Below are 18293 nucleotides of genomic sequence, written 5' to 3' on the forward strand. Positions count from 1 at the left end.
TGCTGGATCTTTTGCAATTTGTTCATTTAAAAATGGAGACTATAAAGAACAATGCTGTGGGTGGAAAGTGTTGGATTGCAGCTGTCTTTAGCACCGAGACACAGCCGGTGTTTCTTTGTTTGTTGTGAAGTAGAGCGGTCAAGCGAACATGTTTTCTCTACGTCAACCAGCATGTATTTGGATGGGAAAATTGTGATATATATCTTACGGAACACATCATTGGATTATTCGTCGTCCCGCAGCAGCTGTCAAAAAAGGCAGCTATGAGCTTGGCTCCTCGGCTTCTCTCTGAGACACTGTGTGTTTACCGCAGCCATCAGACCTTGAGGTATGTCTTTACAATCTTTAAAATCTCACTAAAACACTATTAAAACAATAAGCAGAAAAGGGATCTTCCAGAATTATCCAAGTCAATGTGTCTAATTACATCTGAAACGCTCACACTGCCACCGCCCGGAGCTGTCGTTTTTTTTTATTTTATACTAGTCCTTCACTATCAATATCCAAATTCACAAATCTTTCATCCTCGCTCAAATTAATGGGGAAATTGTTGCTTTCTCGGTCCAAATTGCTCTTACTGCTGGTGGCTCCCATTATAAACAATGTGAATATGTGTGGAGCCCTGCAACACGTGACGTCACGCGCACATACTTCCGGTAAAGGCGACCAAAAGTTGCTAACGTCATCGTCGATGTTCTCTACTAAATCCTTTCAGCAAAAATATGGCAAAATCGCGAAATTATCAAGTATGACACATAGAATGGACCCGCTATTCCCGTTTAAATAAGAAATTCTCATTTCAGTAGGCCTTTAAAGTGCACGCAGCAGTTAACCCACAGTTCCAGGCAGTCATTGTAGCGTTGGTACAGGGAAAAGCCTCAGTAAACATGTGCTAACCCAAACATATGGTGAAAAAGTAACCGTCCGGGGTCATCAGTAGGTCGCTCATTGGCCTTGTACAGGGCATACATTTAGAAAACAATAAGTGAAGCTACCTGAGGGGTGGGGCAGTAGGCTCCCATGCCACCTGTATTCGGACCTTGATCGCCATCTTGCAGCCGTTTGTGATCCTGCGCTGGAGGCATTGACGACACTGTGGAGCCATCGCTGAAGCACAGACACTGTAAAAGGTGCAGAGGTTAAACCAGTGCTGGTTCTTTACTTCCAACACATCAATGTGCAAGGACTCACAGATACTTCCTCGCCTTCGAGAAGCTCCTCCACCACCACTGTGTCGCCAGCAGAACCAAACGCTCGGTCCTGTGATAAGGTGAATGATATATAAATGACATCAATTTCATCAACGCAGCATTAAGGGCAACCCACCTTCATGATGTCCATCACTGCCCGACAGGCCTCTTCCTGGTCTTGTGCCACAATAACTCCTTTACCCGCTGCCAAGCCACTGGCCTTCACAACCAGCGCTGGGAAGTCAGCCCTAATAAGGAGATTATTATGAATATTGTTTCATGATGATAGTCACAACCTTAAAATAACGGAAATTGAATAAGCGAGGAGCTACTTTGAGTGAATCGACAGTACTGACGTGCGAATGTAGTTGCAAGCCTCCTTTGCGTTGGTGAAGGAGCCGTAGCGGGCCGTGGGAATGCCGTGGCGCTCCATGAAGGCCTTGGAGAAGCTCTTGCTGGCCTCCAACTCGGCGGCTCTGGCAGACGGGCCAAAACATGGTACACCTGCTGCCGTCAGGTCATCCACCATACCTGGGAGAGAAGCGATGGAGGCGATGAAGAAGCTGATGACAACTAAAAAGAAAACTTGTGAAAAGTTGGTAAACTTACCCGCAGCGAGCGGAACCTCTGGGCCGACCACCACGAGCCCCACATGATGGTCCTTACAGAACTGAGCCAAAATGGCGTGGTTACTCACAGATACCTCTGTGGCGAGATGGACAGCTTGATTACCTCATTGTTTAGGACATGGCCATATGAATTATATTTTCAAAAACGTGTGTGTAGTTCTTTGGTCAACACATACTGCACACTGAACAAAAATATAGAAACAAGAGCTTGAATTAAAAGCATACCGCTAGGCCTTAGCCAATCTATAAAGCTACGGTATTTTCTATATCATACAACGCTATTCCCCCCCCACTCTTTGAACTATGCGGCTTATAAAACGGTGCAGCTAATTTATTTATTTCCTTCTCTAACGGCCATTATGTTTTGTATTCAACAAATAGTTTTTAACACCGACAGATACACTGAAAAGGTGTGGTTTGTGCTTTGGCGCCATCTTTTGGGCAAATTCGCTCACCGCAGTTCCTGCGGGTTGAAAATGTACTTCCTGTTTCGTACCTTGAACCGGATGTATATCCTATTTCGACTAATATTCGTCTATAGCAGGAATGTCAAGCGTACGGCCCGCAAACAGGTTTAATCTGGCCCGCAAGATGAGTTTGCCAAGTATAAAAATAAACTCCAATTTTTCAATGAAAGAAACTGCTGTTCTAAATGTATCTACTGCAGGTCACATTTGCAATTCCAGTGTAATCCACGTCACACTGTTTAAAATAACGTGTCAGCTGACTTTAAGCGCCTTCTGGATTGGCTGCCACTACTCCAATGGCGGAGACTGGTGGCAGACTAGTGCTGTAGTGACGCACAATACCTTCTTTAAATTCTAAATGAACCACTCAACGTATAAAATAAAACGGTACTATGCAAAGGCTTTAGTCAACATGACCATCATCTTTGTAGTTATAGTTCCACGCAGCGCTCACAATTTGTTGATGGCACGATGTACACTTAACTCCATTGTAAAAATGTGTGTTTCAAAATTAGTTTGTCACCCCGAAAAAAATGTCATTCATAATATAATTAACACAATTCTTACTTATTAAACCGTCCCAGGTGGGATGTCTATAGGAGTGTTGTTATGTATATGTGCATGTGCTATCGTAATCAAGCTAGCATTAATTAGCCTTAATGAATATCCATCCATTTTCTACCGCTTGTCCCTTTCGGTGTCACGGTGGGGTGATGAAGCCTATCTCAGGTGCAATTGGGCGGAAAGCACTGTACACCCTGGACAAGTCGCCAATTACTTTGCTAGCACATTTACAATTATCCGTGTTAGTATTATTAACTTACAATGGCATTCTTCTTGTATTGTTTTTGTTTCATAAATTCACCAAAAGATCACCATGGAGTTATTGAGTAGGTTTAAACGATTGGAGAGCTTGCCAATACAGCTAGTGGGTTCATGACGATGACTTCTGTTTTGTTTGATCAGTCGTTTTACTGCCGTGTGACAGGCACCATTTGAAAACAATTAAGGTATGTAAATAAACATTTACTATCTGCGCCTTATGGTCCGGTACAGCCGATGTATGTAAAGATAATTATTTAATTCTCAAATTTGGTGGGTGCGGCTTCAATACCGGTGTAGTCTATAGCCAGGAATGTCCGATAATGATAAATGAAAATGAACTCTATTACTTTGCCGGCACTGATAAATTGCCAGGTTCGATTGTTATTTTTTTGTCTCTTGCTTTCAAACAACGTACAGTAGGCGCCGCTCTCAGCACCAGAACGCTTTTATTAGATAGCAAAATCAAATAAATTAATCGTTTTGTCATCCATTCACAATCTTTGTCTCGGTCAGCGGAAGCTGAACAGCTAGCATACACACATGCTCTGACAGAGCATCGCAAGGAGAAGCAGTGCAAAGTAACAAAAAATAATAGGGAAAAAAAATATTGCAAAAATAAAAGTTCCTGCGTGGAAATATTTTTGGCCAAACCGAAAAATCAATAACATCAACACGGTTAAATGAGCAAGTATGCCAAATTTGTTGGAAAAGTGATGGAAACAAAAACAAACCACCGGAACCAGTTTATCCAACTGGGGACAAAACAGCAATTGAAGATTTTCCAATATTTATTGACGTACAATTTTTGCTCACGCAGATTGAGAGTCTATTTAATTTTTTATTCAAAGTAAACAAGTTTCCTTGCATATTTAGAATAGCTAAAGGTTATTGGCTTTCCAATTACAATGGCCAAAAATACTAATGAGTAAAAAAAGTTTGTTGTGTTTTAAAGGCTTACTTGTTATTAGGAATGTGCCAATCATTATCAGCCGATTTTCATGAAAAATAATGTGATAATTAATGCCTTTGATTTCCAGTCACTTCTGGCTAAAATGTATTTGTTTTTAGTCCCTCAGCTGATCAGCGAGAAGCTAATTGTATATCTCCATACACGGTGTGGAGCCGCTCCACTAAGTAAAATATTAATCACCGACATTACAGCAAATAAAGCGCATTTCTTAGTATCTTTACTATGTACCATTATCACTGGAGGGAAAGTCTAAACATGTGATACCCTGGGAAAGAGCAAGCCAGGAGCAGGCAGTCTAATAGCTAAGCTAACTGTTAAGGTAACTTTAAACACCATGCATTAAGTGTTTAGTAAGCTTTAAGAAGTATAGATGGAACCACGTTACAGGAAGTAGATAGTAAAAGGAAATTAACAAATAGATTATTAAAAGTTAAAAGAGAGGACAAAATAAATACAACAACTGTCTGTGTGTCAGCATTGTAGCAGTCAGTACACAACATGTAAGAGGAGGACGGATTGATGCATACATTGATGGTGTCAACACCAGAGGTGATATCGGTAGATGATCGATACTCGAGTGAGTGGATTGATATTTTTATTTTCTCTAAATATTTGTTGTTGTTGTTGTTGTTGTTCATGTTCACAAACTTAGGGCAAAAATCCCTGGACACAAGAGGACTGGGGGCAACAGGATTTCAATGATATATAGTACTTTTTTATTTTGTTTAGTTATTCTGTACTATTGACTTTGTTTTGGTCAAAAAATTGTATGTAATAAAAGAGAATAAAGAACCAGAAAATATTGTGCTGAGATTGGTAAACTGTCAATAGCACTCATTATAAATACATTTTAAAAAAACGTACAGTTTATACATGTGATCGGTATCTGCTGATCTCACTCATGGATAGGAATGTGTATCCTTAGGATTTTATAGATACCGATATCCCTTAACGAGACCGGTATTCATTGGTACTGTTATCACTACTATATGTAATTAGGGTAAATAAAGATGTGAACATTTATTTTTTTCAATACCATTTTTATTAGCACAAGAGGTTATAAAAGAAAATGGTTGGATCTTGTAAAGACCATACAATCACTAGCTGGTATTTCACATTTATGTATGGCCATCCATCCATTTTCTACCGCTTATTCCCTTTTCGGGGTCGCGGGGGGCGCTGGCGCCTATCTCAGCTACAATCGGGCGGAAGGCAGGGTACACCCTGGACAAGTCGCCACCTCATCGCAGGGCCAACACAGATAGACAGACAACATTCACACTCACATTCACACACTAAGGCCAATTTAGTGTTGCCAATTAACCTATCCCCAGGTGCATGTCTTTGGAAGTGGGAGGAAGCCGAAGTACCCAGAGGGAACCCACGCATTCACGGGGAGAACATGCAAACTCCACACAGAAAGATCCTGAGCCTGGATTTGAGCCCAGGACTGCAGGAACTTCGTATTGTGAGGCAGACGCACTAACCCCTCTGCCACCGTGAAGCCCATTTATGTATGGCATTCATGGGAATTGTTATTTGTGTTTATGCTGCACATGGCCGTATTTCAGTGATGGACCGGAAGTCATAGTGAGTGTTGACAGCGACCAATGTCTGTGTTGTGTGTACTATATAAATAAAAAGATTCAGTGAGCAAAGGTAATTAATGCTCGATCATCGAGTTTGAGGAGTCAAGAAACAGAACGCATTTAAACACACTTAAGTAAGGTGTCATTGATGATTTTCACTGAGTGGATTAATTTTGGCCTGTGGACTACTGAATCGCGGTAGCAGCTGTTGTGACTCGTGATAGCGTGTGTAATACATTTGTACATAAATAGCTTGTGTGATTTTGTGTTACAAACTTTTGTGTGGTGTTGCTACCATATTTGTGATCATTCCAAGCTGATTCTTTATGTATAGCAGCAGGAGCCGAAGTGAATGTGACAGCGTGTTATATTTACGACGGTCAGCTGGAATTAAAAATAAGTAAAATACAGATAGTGTTGCGCTTGACCAGTCTTCCTCTCAGGGAATAAAACACACTGGTCAATCCCAAATTTCACCGAGACAGAATAATACTTGGCAAAGTTTTACTAAAGCTTTAGGACACCCTCCCTTAGAATGCGATAATAGCAGCATCAAGAAGCGGTCTAAACTCAAACGAAAAGAGTCAGCTTTTTTAGTGCAAGAACAGCTACTCCCGCCCAGAAAGAAATACAGCTTTTTGTTTTTAACAGATACGGCTTTCTCCACAAAAATGGAGTACATCACACTTTAAGTAGACATTCCAGGCCTTCAAGGTGAAGCATAGAGTTTTCTGATAAACACAAGGAAAAAACACAAAGTGTACACATGGGAAAATATTAGCTGCTTTAAACATGACTATGGATTAAAAAAAAACTTAATAAATCATTCTCACAAGAGCCATATCATTTGTCCGGAATCTTAACGGTCCTGCTATAAGACCCAATTAGTAACTGGTACAGAAAAATACCGGTTATTGGTATACATCCCTATTCATAAATGGCCGGTATTGGAACGCGCAGTATAAATCCCTGATTGGAACATCCCCACTTATTATCATTATATATTATTTCATTAGTGATTTATTAGGTTGCAAATTAATGGCAACAATAATATTGTATATCGGAAATAATTTTTGGGACAATATATTGTCCAGAAAAATGTGTTATGGGCCCAGTTCTACATAAGCACAAACATACCAGAGTTGCTGATCTTCCCGCAGTTTGCTGTCCCTGCGTTCCCGGGAGCCACAAGGACTTGCTGAATGTGTGGCGACTGTGCCAACTTCCAGGCCAGAGCGTGCTCCCGCCCTCCACCGCCAACCACCAGCACCCTTTCAGCCATGGCACCTAAGAGACCAAAGAGGGGGTTTAATAAATGACCCCGGCGTGACCTTTCAAACTCAATTTTGTCTAACCGCTAAAACCGTAGCGAAAGGTCGGACGCGCTGACCTTTTCAGACAACTGCAGACTTTTATAATCTTGCACGGCCACGACAACACGGGTGCAATCAGGCAGAACATGAAGACATAAATGAGGACATGCTCGTCAGGAGACTGTGGAGTGTGCACGCGTTTATACTTCTTTTTTTTATTTTAGCTGGATTTTTCGGCTCGAGACTAAGGCCATGTCCACACGAACACAGATACTTAATAAACGCATACTTATCACTGCGTTTGAGCTCTTGGCCACACACAGACGCATACTTGTGTCTTTCAAAACGCAGACTTTTACAAACGCTGGCCTAAGTGTAGAGTTCCAAAACTCTTCGCTTAGCGTATGAGTGTACACGGCACAAACGGAGACTTGTGATGACGTCACAGTTAACAACACTGCCTTGCTGCCTCTACACGCACTATAAGAGGAATTACTGTATGTTTGAACGTAAACATGCTGCTATTTAAACTCTACATGAATTAAAAAAATACATCAAAATGGGCTTTGCGACGCGCAAATGACAGTCAAATATTTTGGATATGATCACTGTCGAACCTCAGCTTGATGGAACAACTTTGACAAGCAAGACTTTTTGCTCTGTCATAAGAAAGGTGCAACCTTACCTTATGTTTTTAGTCCTTGTTTAACGATAAGTCATGAAGTTAACTTACGTGTCTTGCTTGCATTCTTGTAGATTGAGTTGGGCGCGAAGTGAGCAAGCAACTAAAAAAACAATGTAGCGTCCTACTTGTAGTGTGTACTGATGTTAAAGACAATATAAACTTCATTGCACATGTACAATAGCGATGACTAGATGCTTTTTCTAATTCCATGACAGTTTTGCAGCGGCACACGTACGTCCGTGTGCTTTATATCGATACTTAAACATGAAAAAGGTTTTCCTTGGCTCGTTAGTGCGAGCTGATTTTAGAAATAATGTATACTTCACTGCACATGTAATACATCATCATGTTGCTGAACATTTTATAATTCAATGAGTGTTGGGTTTCAGCAGCGAAGACGTGCATTCGCTCTTTAATAAATGGTCCCAGGACTCTGTGAATGCGCGGGCTGGTTTTAAAGATAAAGTACATGTCATTGTACGTCTAGTACAGTGGTTCTCAAATGGGGGTACGCGTACCCCTGAGGGTACTTGAAGGTATGCGAGATTTTTTTTAAATATTCTAAAAATAGCAACAATTCAAAAATCCTTCATTAATATATTTGTTGAATATTACTTCTGCGATCAGGTGGCGATTTGTCCAGGGTGTACTCTGCCTTCTGCCCGATTGTAGCCGAGATAGACACCAGCGCCCCCAAAGGGAATAAGCGGTAGAAGATGGATGGATGGATGGATGGATGGATACTTCAACAAAATATGAATGTTAGATCATAAACTGTGAAAAGAAATGCAACAATGCAATATTCAGTGTTGACAGCGAGATTTTTTTGTGGACATGTTCCATAAATATTGATGTTAAAGATTTCTATTTTTGTGAAGAAATTTTTAGAATGAAGTTCATGAATCAAAATGGATCTCTATCACAATCCCCAAAGAGGGCACTTTAAGTTGATGATTACTTCTATGTGTAGAAATGTTTATAATCGAATCACTTGTTTATTTTTCAACAAGTTTTTAGTTATTTTCACATCTTTTTTTCCAAATAGTTTGAGAAAGACCACTACAAATGAGCAATATTTTGCACTGTTATACAATTTCATAAATCAGAAACTGATGACATAGTGCTGTATTTTACTTCTTTATCTCTTTTTATCAACTAAAAATGCTTTGCTCGGATTAAAGTTAAAGTACCAATGATTGTCACACACACACTAGGTGTGGCGAAATTATTCTCTGCATTTGACCCATCACCCTTGATCACCCCCTGGGAGGTGAGGGGAGCAGTGGGCAGCAGCGGTTAGGGGGTACTTGAATTAAAAAAATATTCACAGGGGGTACATAACTGAAAAAAGGTTGAGAACCACTGGTCTAGTATATCAAAATAAACATAATAGGAGGTGTAATGCCACCAAGTCAGCTATTTCTGCTTTTTTCAGGCTTCTGCTTGAACAAAATGTGCATGACTGCAAGTGTATGTGTTTGTGTGTAGACATAGTTTTGAAACTACACTTGTATGGACGGAGATTGTTTTAATCCCAAAATATGTGTTTTTGGAACTCTACGTGTTGGTGTGGACATGGCCTAAGTAGCACAATGACAAGCCGCGTGAGGTTTGTTAGCCAGCATGTGATCTCATCAGTGGAACACACTGATTAGACTCATGCAGTTTGTCTTCTTCAAGCCTGACCTCCACAATGTATCGCTGTGTGAGACACAAAATCAATCCATTTTTCACCGCGTATTCCCTTTGGGCTGCGATGAGGTGGCGACTTATCCAGGGTGACCCCAAAGGGAATAAACGGTAGAAAATGGATGGATGGATATTCCCTTTGGAGTCGCTGGTGCCTATCTCAGCTACAATCAGGCGGAAGGCGGTGTACACCCTGGACAATTCGCTACCTCATCACAGGGCCACAAAATGTGTGCGCCAAATGTACTCTTTATCCAAAACATTGCGGAAGAGAAGAGTTAGATGTACATCGATACAATAACTGGTCAATAACTGTATGCTGAAGTACATCCAACTTACAATTTCATAATAAACGTCTTTTTTTAAGTTAGCTATATTAAGCCACAATTATCGGAGAAGTTTAGAAGCGGTTGATTCATTTGAGTTGCTCTTTCTAGAAGGTCGCCGCGCTCGCAAAAGAATATTAAGCAATATTTAGGTTAGCCTGCATGCTACATGTTAGCATCCTAGTCGCACCAACCTGTTAGTTTGAGAGTGGCGGGAAGGAGTTGGAGTCCGAGTCGGGAGGAAGAAATGTCTTCCCTGCTTGCAGCCAGCAGACTGACAGTGGACACAGCCTGCACACACACACACACATTTACACGCACATACACGTTTACGCGAACCACACACACACACACACACTCACTCACTCACCACGTGGTTCAGTGTTTAACGAGGGTATGCTAATTGCTAACACCAGTTCCAGAAAGTTCATATAAGGCAATAAAGAACTAACAAGAACCGATGTAATTGGTATCACTGATGGTTTTATCCCCAAAAATTCCTTATTACCTTCTCTTTTTTTCCCCTTAATGGCTAGTTTGGGGGAGTGCGACCAACTTTTTCGTGGCGTGACTCCCTAATGCATGATGGGACTTGTAGTTGTTTTATTTTTTTGCCTTTGGGCTCTAACGGTCGGTTACTTCCCGGTCAGCGTTGCCAGACGTAATCGTAGCCTATGAGGTTTATCTGAGGCGCGATTATTGCTAGTTGAATCATCGTATTTATTTCCAACGGCACAACAAACTATCTCACGGTGCACTAGTGTGCCGTGGGATATTATTATTATTATTATTATTCAATAATTTCACTCTCTACACCAGGGGTCTCAAACATGCGGCCCGCGAGACGTTATTTTGCGGCCCACACTTTGATATGACAATTTAATGTTGGTGCGGCCCGCGAGTTTGATACAAACAGCGCTTGACAGCGCTCCCAATTTACTTACATGGGATATTATTATTATTATTCAATCATTTCACCTTCTACAGTGTAGCGCAGGCCTGGGCAATTATTTTACACTTGGTTAAAATGGAATCCATCCTATTTGGGTCCCACATAAACCTTAGAAAAGTCAGTGACTTCACTATTAAAGTAAGTGACTTTAGTGTTCTCGTGAGTCGTGTAAAAACGCCAACTCAACACCAAAACAAAGCGGAGTCAATGAAGAGAACGTCTTTGTAAGCTTGACCATTTACTTTTGACAATTCTTCATAGACAATATGGTGAAAAACTGAAAAGAACAAAGAGACACTTATTGCCTCTGTACATATTTGTCAACAATGTCATACAATGGCGGGATCTTCAGCTCTCACTGGATCGGTTCGCAACCGAGTGTGAAGCGACCGGAATGAGAATCAGCACCTCCAAGTCCGAGTCCATGGTTCTCGCCCGGAGAAGGGTGGAGTGCCATCTCCGGGTTGGGGAGGAGACCCTGCCCCAAGTGGAGGAGTTCAAGTACCTAGGAGTCTTGTTCACGAGTGGGGGAAGAGTGGATCGTGAGATCGACAGGCGGATCGGTGCGGCGTCTTCAGTAATGCGGACGTTGTATCGATCCGTTGTGGTGAAGAAGGAGCTGAGCCGGAAGGCAAAGCTCTCAATTTACCGGTCGATCTACGTTCCCATCCTCACCTATGGTCATGGGCTTTGGGTCTTGACCGAAAGGATAAGATCACGGGTACAAGCGGCCGAAATGAGTTTCCTCCGCCGGGTGGCGGGGCTCTCCCTTAGAGATAGGGTGAGAAGCTCTGCCATCCGGGAGGAACTCAAAGTAAAGCCGCTGCTCCTTCACATCGAGAGGAGCCAGATGAGGTGGCTTGGGCATCTGGTCAGGATGCCACCCGAACGACTCCCTAGGGAGGTGTTTAGGGCACGTCCAATCGGTAGGAGGCCACGGGGAAGACCCAGGACACGTTGGGAAGACTATGTCTCTCGGCTGGCCTGGGAACGCCTCAGGATCCCTCAGGAAGAGCTAGACGGAGTGTCTGGGGAGAGGGAAGTCTGGGCTTCCCTGCTTAGGCTGCTGCCCACACGACCCGACCTCGGATAAGCGGAAGATGATGATGGATGGATGGCATATAAAATGTAACAGTAATGTCCAAAAATGTCCAGCAGAGGGAGACTTCCGTCTGACTGAATGACTTGAACCCATTGTATCCACTTCGACAATTATATTCAACATATCGGCACGATTACACTTTTTCAACGTGTCTGACAAGTTGTTAACTTATTAAAGACAACTTACGGCATTGCTTCTTTGCCGCTTTGTGTAGGATGGCAACAGAAGTTACGAGAGAAGACCGCAACATGCATGACTTGCTTTCGAACGAATACCTGAAGTCAACCAACAGGAAGTAAATTAGCGGAAGTGACGTCATCTAAGCGATTTTTACCGATTACAGCGTACAATAAATATAAACAACTTTAGCGCCAAATTAAATCATTGCACTCATTATTATAAAATATTATCAAGTAATTATGTAAATAACATCAACAATTGACTTCAGGACAACATAGTGACAATGTTATCGGGCAGCACGGTGGCATAGGGGTTAGTGCATCTGCTTCACAATACGAAGGTCCTGAGTAGTCCTGAGTTCAATCCCGGGCTCGGGATCTTTCTGTGTGGAGTTTGCATGTTCTCCATGTGACTGCGTGGGTTCCCTCCGGGTACTCCGGCTTCCTTCCACCTCCAAAGACATGTACTTGAGGATAGGTTGATTGGCAACACTAAATTGGCCCTAGTGTGTGAATGTGATTGTGAATGTTGTCTGTCTATCTGTGTTCGCCCTGCAATGAGTGGCGACTTGTCCAGGATGTGCAACACCTTCAGCCCGATTGTAGCTGAGATAGGTACCAGCGCCTCCCGCGACCCCAAAGGGAATAAGCGGATGGATGGAGATATATGTATACAGTTGTGATCAAAATTATTCAACCCCCACACAATTTTGGTGTTTTAGCAAGTTGGACATCTATTCCGTATTTTTTTTATAGTCATATCAAATAAAGATGCATTAAATAGACAAATGCAACTTGAATTACAACATTATATTTTGTAACATACCAAACAGTGTAATTTTTCTTAATATCTCATTGACAAAATTATCCAACCCCTTGAAGATCATAACTCTTAAGAACAGAATTTGAATAAGGTCTTTTCAATCAGGTGTTGAAAACACCTGTAGATGTGATTAGAACCATAACAAGCTACAATTAAACTGATTGAAAAAGCATGTGACGCTCAGCCTCTTGTAGATGGTCAATGGTGTATTTGCAACATGGTGAAGTCCAGGGAGTGGTCAAAGAAGTCAAGAGAGGAGGTAATTTCTCTTCATAAGAAAGGATATGGATATAAGAAAACAGCAAAGACATTACACATTCCAAGAAACACCAGTTGGGAGCATAATTTGCAAGTTTAAAGATAAAGGCACAGTGGAAACACTACCTGGGCGTGGTAGAAAGAGGATGCTGTGTGCGTACAGTGGTGAAAAACCCCCGGGTAACAGCTGAGGAACTACAACAGGACATTGCAGAGGGGGGAACGCAGGTTTCGTCCGAGACAATAAGACGCGCACTACGAGATGAAGGCCTCCATCCCAGAACTCGCAGGCCCACCCCACTTCTGACGACCAGGCACAAGAAAAATAGACTCCAGTATGCCAAAAATCATCTGGACAAACCCCAAAGGTTTTGGGAAACTGTTTTATGGAGTGATGAGACAATACTGGAACTCTTTGGGCCTATGAATCAACTTTCTGTCTGGAGGAGAAAAAATGAAGCTTACAAAGAGAAGAACACCTTGCCTATTGTTAAGCATGGTGGGGGGTCAATAATGCTCTGGGGCTGTTTCTCTGCCTCAGGTACCGGGAATCTCCAGCGCGTTCAAGGCATTATGAATTCTATTTCCTGCCAGGATATATTAGCTGCAAATGTCATGAAGTCAGTGACGAAGCTGAGGCTTGGGAGACGTTGGACCTTCCAACAGGACAACGATGCCAAGCATACCTCCAAATCAACATCAGAGTGGTTGCAGAAGAAGGGCTGGAAGACTCTGGAGTGGCCTTCACAGTCGCCAGACCTAAATCCTATAGAAAACCTGTGGTGGGACTTGAAGAAGGCAGTTGCAGCACGCAAGCCCAAGAATATGAATGAACTGGAGGCCTTTGCCCAAGAGGAATGGGCTAAAATACCTGTAGATGGTTGCAAGAAGCTTGTGTCCGGTTATGTATCACCTTTGAAGGATGTCATTACTGCCAAAGGGTGTTCTACTAAGTACTAAAGATGCATGTAACTAGGGGGTTGAATCATTTTGTCAATGAGATATTAAGAAAAATGTCCTTTTTTGGTATTTTGTCAAATACAGTGTTACAATTTAAGTTGCATTTGTCTATTTGACACATCTTTATTTGATATGACTATAAACAAAATACCGAATAAATGTCCTACTTGCTAAAACACCAAAATGTTGTATATATACTGTGTGTGTGTGTATGTATATATATATATATATATATATATGTATGTATTAGAGTAGGGGTCCCCAAACGTTTTGACCCAATATATGTATGTATATATATATATATATATATATATATATATATATGTATGTATGTATGTATGTATGTGTATATATATATATATCCATCCATCCATTTTCTACCGCTTATTCCCTTTCGGGGTCGCGGGGGGCGCTGGCGCCTATCTCAGCTACAATCGGGCAGAAGGCGGGGTACACCCTGGACAAGTCGCCACCTCATCGCAGGGCCAACACAGATAGACAGACAACATTCACACACTAGGGCCAATTTAGTGTTGCCAATCAACCTATCCCCAGGTGCATGTCTTTGGAAGTGGGAGGAAGCCGGAGTACCCGGAGGGAACCCACGCATTCACGGGGAGAACATGCAAACTCCACACAGAAAGATCCCGAGCCTGGATTTGAACCCAGGACTGCAGGACCTTCGTATTGTGAGGCAGACGCACTAACCCCTCTGCCACCGTGAAGCCCATATATATATATTGGGTCAAAACGTTTGGGGACCCCTACTCTAATACCAGAAGTCCAGCAGAAATTGAAGTGTTTTAACAAAATAAAATGTTTGGAAAGTATGGTACTATACTTTTTTGCTATATTGGATAATATTAAAGTTTAAAAGGTATGCTATGTCATGCGGTGCCTGCATTTTTTCCTGTTAAAATGCAGAGAACAAATACATTTAGTAAGAGTAGATAAAGTACTTTATTGACGCATATTTTTTCCAGGCCTTTGTAGCCCACGTACCCCCGGGCCCTGAGTTTGACATCAATACTCTACAGGATCAATACAGAAAACTGTTGTACACTTTGACCTTTAAATGCATGGATATTGGCAAACGTGAATAGTTCATAGGCTGCCGTGTCTCTCTATAGCCAGGTGGGGGCACTGTTTGGCAAGGAGCTGCATTTTTTTTTTAATACATCCGTCAACTAAACTAAATTTACTATAATACAGTTCAACCTTTGAATAATCAATGGTTAAAAAGGTAAAACTGCATTATAATCTATATTACACACAGTCTGTGGTAAGCTTTTAGTCACCTGGCAACGCTGTTTGTGGCACAACCTAATGCAAAGATGTCCAAAGTGGGGCCTGGTGGCCATTTTTTTGTAAAAACAAATTTTATTTCATGAATCATATATATCCTTAAATATTAGATTATATTATATTGAATCTATTGGTGTCAAATGGTTATTTTTTTTCATCAGATTAATTACATTTTGGAAATCTCTCCAGAGAGTGGTGAGGACGGCGGAAAATATTAGGACTCCTCTTCCTCCTATGCAGGAGATCGCAAAAAGCCACTGCCTGACCAGGGCTCAGAAAATCTGCAAAGACTCCTCCCACCCCCACCAAGGACTGTTTTCACTGCTGGACTCTAGGAAGAGGTTCAGCAGCCACCGTAGCAGAACCTCCAGGTTCTGTAACAGCTTCTTCCCTCAGGCCGTAAGACTCTTGAATGCATCATAATTAAATTATCCCCCCAACTCCCTCCAAAATGGATTAACTAGCTGGAATAAAAAAGACAATATAACATACATCCATAAACATGGACGCATGTGAAAAAGTGCAATGTATTTATCTGTACAGTAATCTATTTATTTATATCTGCACCTTATTGCTTTTTTTTTTTTAATCCTGCACTACCAAAAACTAATGCAACGACATTTTGTTGTTATTTGTACTGTAAAGTTCAAATTTGAATGACAATAAAAAGGGAGTCTAAGTCTAAGAATTTGGATTAATCATAAGTGATTACTCGCTTGCATAATACACATGATCTTAAGAAAAGACCCCAATATTTGTACTCAAATACAATTTTATTGTCAGAGCATCATCCTGGAACATATTTAAACGGTTTATTTGAACGCATGTAATTTATTTGCACAAAACCTGGTAAGAGAGCTTTATTTGAAGTTCTTTCATGCTGTATTTTAGAGCGAAATTTGCAGGGAGAACACCAGTTGCATTCACTTCGCTCCTTTTTGTACTGTTTTTAACAGTGACTGTAGAGCGATTAGGGTAAAAGAACATATACGGTCAAAATAAATTGCATGATTAACTTAAGCGTGTTCATAATTAATGCAAACCATTTTTTGTGATTATACACAGCTCATTTTGACAGCTCTAATGTTGAAGACATGTATCAATATGTTGATTATTGTGGTGTTTAAGTGGTTTTAGAATACTAAAATTCAGGTTCTGCTATTGCATATTTTGCGGATTATTCTGCAATTTATACACTGACTGAATAGAGCAGGGGTGCTCACACTTTTTCTGCAGGCGAGCTACTTTTCAATTGACCAAGTCGAGGAGATTTACCTCATTCCTATTTATAATTTATATTTATTTATTTATGAAAGAGACATTTTTGTTAACAAGTTAATGGTGTTTAATGATAATACAAGCATGTTTAACACACATAGATTCCTTTCTTTCATGAAGACAAGAATGTAAATTGGTGTATTTGATTCTGATGACTTGCATTGATTGGAATTAGACAGTGGTGCTGATAACGTCCGCATTTTCAAATGGAGGAAAAAAAAAGTCCTCCTTTCTGTCCAATACCACATGAAAGTGGTTGGATTTGGCATCTCATTTGTCCAACTTGCATACTCGTTTTTAAACACTTTGTTATGAGAGTAGCATATGTGTGTGGCCCTTTAATGTCTGGCAGCAGGTGAGTGATGTCAGTGAGAGTGCGGGTGGGCAAGCAAGTGAGAAAGCGGTCGCTGAGGGCGGGGGAGAAATACATTGGCATCAAACTCCGTAGCTTGCTAGCTTGTGCACGCTAGCTTTCTGAGACTCTTATTTTGTTAGCACAGGCAGGATGAAACAGGTCTTTTATGGTGAAGACAGGAACTGTGCAGTCGGTCTTTAGAGTTTTGACAGTAGGTACGGAGTCTCTAGAAATAAAATGTGTTTCTCTGCGTCCGCCCTGTTAGTGATTTTTTTCTTAAATATGAGCTCGCAGCAGCCAGCGTCATCTCACAAGATCCTCGGGTGCCGAGAATGTCAAACAACTGACGAAAGTGAAGTCTTGGTATGATTGATGATTGCTCATTTTTATGTATATTTTTTTAATGCCTGGCTTGAGATCGACTGACACACCCTCCGAGATCGACCAGTCGATCGTGATCGACGTAATGGGCACTCCTGGAATAGAGTATTCCGAATGAATTGTATATTACCATAAAAAAATTGCATTTCAAGTCATATTTCCACAGGTTGTACATAATAAGTCCTTAGCAACTGTACATAAACCTAACAAAGTTCAACAGAAAAACAAAACCGGTCTATGTTCAAGCATCAGGTCGTAAACAAGGCGCTGATAGATTTATGTCATGCATCCGCGAATAAATAACTTCATTCACTCGGAAGGTTTGAGGTTATTTTGCCGATGAAGACAGGGACATATACTGACAAAATATTACAGTTCATATACTGTACCACCGGCTAGCAAATTCACATTTTAGTAGGCTACAACTCAAAAATGACTTTTAAACAGTCATTCATCCCGCATGTACATCAATATGATGTTCAGTCCATCATCTCGCACTGTAAACCCGGTAAATAATAAATTCTACTCCCTCCCAATGACTGCTAGTTTAGTAACCTTATTCTATGCATTTTTTGTATGTACTGTAAATATAAAAAACAAATAGCTAATCTTCATTTGAGATGATGCCTCAGTCCTTACATTTTCTTTTTCTATTGGTCCATTTGATTATTTGTGACCCACTCTTGTCTTGGTTTCCTTGGAGTCATGAGTGGCAGGCTGATGCTCTTCAGCCCGTTTCAGAACCAGCAAATGTCTTGTCCGCGTACGCCTAAGAAGCCCCCGTGCTCAGTAGCGCCCCCTCTGACCGGTCCTGGACATCGTGAGGGGCAGCGACACGGAGGAGAGCGAGGAGACTTCCCAGTAGAGGGAACGAGACAGAAAGAGCTGGTAGAGGATCACCATGGAAATGGACTGACACAGAACTACTCCGATGGTGACCACCTACATAAAAACACAAGAGAAGAACGTTGGAGGACCGTAACTTCCTGACACAAGTCACGCTAGGATGCTGCCCAA

At 41.4% G+C, this 18293-nt stretch overlaps 2 protein-coding genes and 1 pseudogene across 3 annotated transcripts in view; 1 reads left to right on the forward strand and 2 right to left on the reverse strand.

The window, feature by feature from the left end:
• The window catches only part of LOC133544333 (trifunctional purine biosynthetic protein adenosine-3-like), a 27080-nt gene extending 15049 nt beyond the window's left edge, over positions 1 to 12031 (reverse strand). Inside the window, exons 1-7 of the mRNA XM_061889544.1 lie at positions 11924 to 12031; positions 6808 to 6957; positions 1800 to 1895; positions 1547 to 1721; positions 1327 to 1438; positions 1192 to 1260; positions 996 to 1121 (exon numbers count right to left, since the gene is read on the reverse strand). Coding sequence (XP_061745528.1) covers positions 996 to 1121; positions 1192 to 1260; positions 1327 to 1438; positions 1547 to 1721; positions 1800 to 1895; positions 6808 to 6957; positions 11924 to 11987 — 792 coding nt within the window. The 5' untranslated portion in view covers positions 11988 to 12031. The remainder of the gene's footprint in view (positions 1 to 995; positions 1122 to 1191; positions 1261 to 1326; positions 1439 to 1546; positions 1722 to 1799; positions 1896 to 6807; positions 6958 to 11923) is intronic.
• On the forward strand, positions 10332 to 10483 carry LOC133544575 (U4 spliceosomal RNA; annotated as a pseudogene).
• A 3985-nt stretch (positions 12032 to 16016) lies between the features above and the next one.
• LOC133544525 (integral membrane protein GPR180-like) overlaps positions 16017 to 18293 on the reverse strand; it is a 55178-nt gene continuing 52901 nt past the window's right edge. For both annotated transcript variants that reach the window (XM_061889953.1, XM_061889951.1), the window contains exon 10: positions 16017 to 18218. In XM_061889953.1, the coding sequence (XP_061745937.1) occupies positions 18063 to 18218 (156 nt within the window). In that variant the 3' untranslated portion in view covers positions 16017 to 18062. The remainder of the gene's footprint in view (positions 18219 to 18293) is intronic.

The sequence above is a fragment of the Nerophis ophidion genome, linkage group LG27, assembly GCF_033978795.1.
Source record: "Nerophis ophidion isolate RoL-2023_Sa linkage group LG27, RoL_Noph_v1.0, whole genome shotgun sequence".
In the NCBI taxonomy this organism is placed as follows: domain Eukaryota; kingdom Metazoa; phylum Chordata; class Actinopteri; order Syngnathiformes; family Syngnathidae; genus Nerophis; species Nerophis ophidion.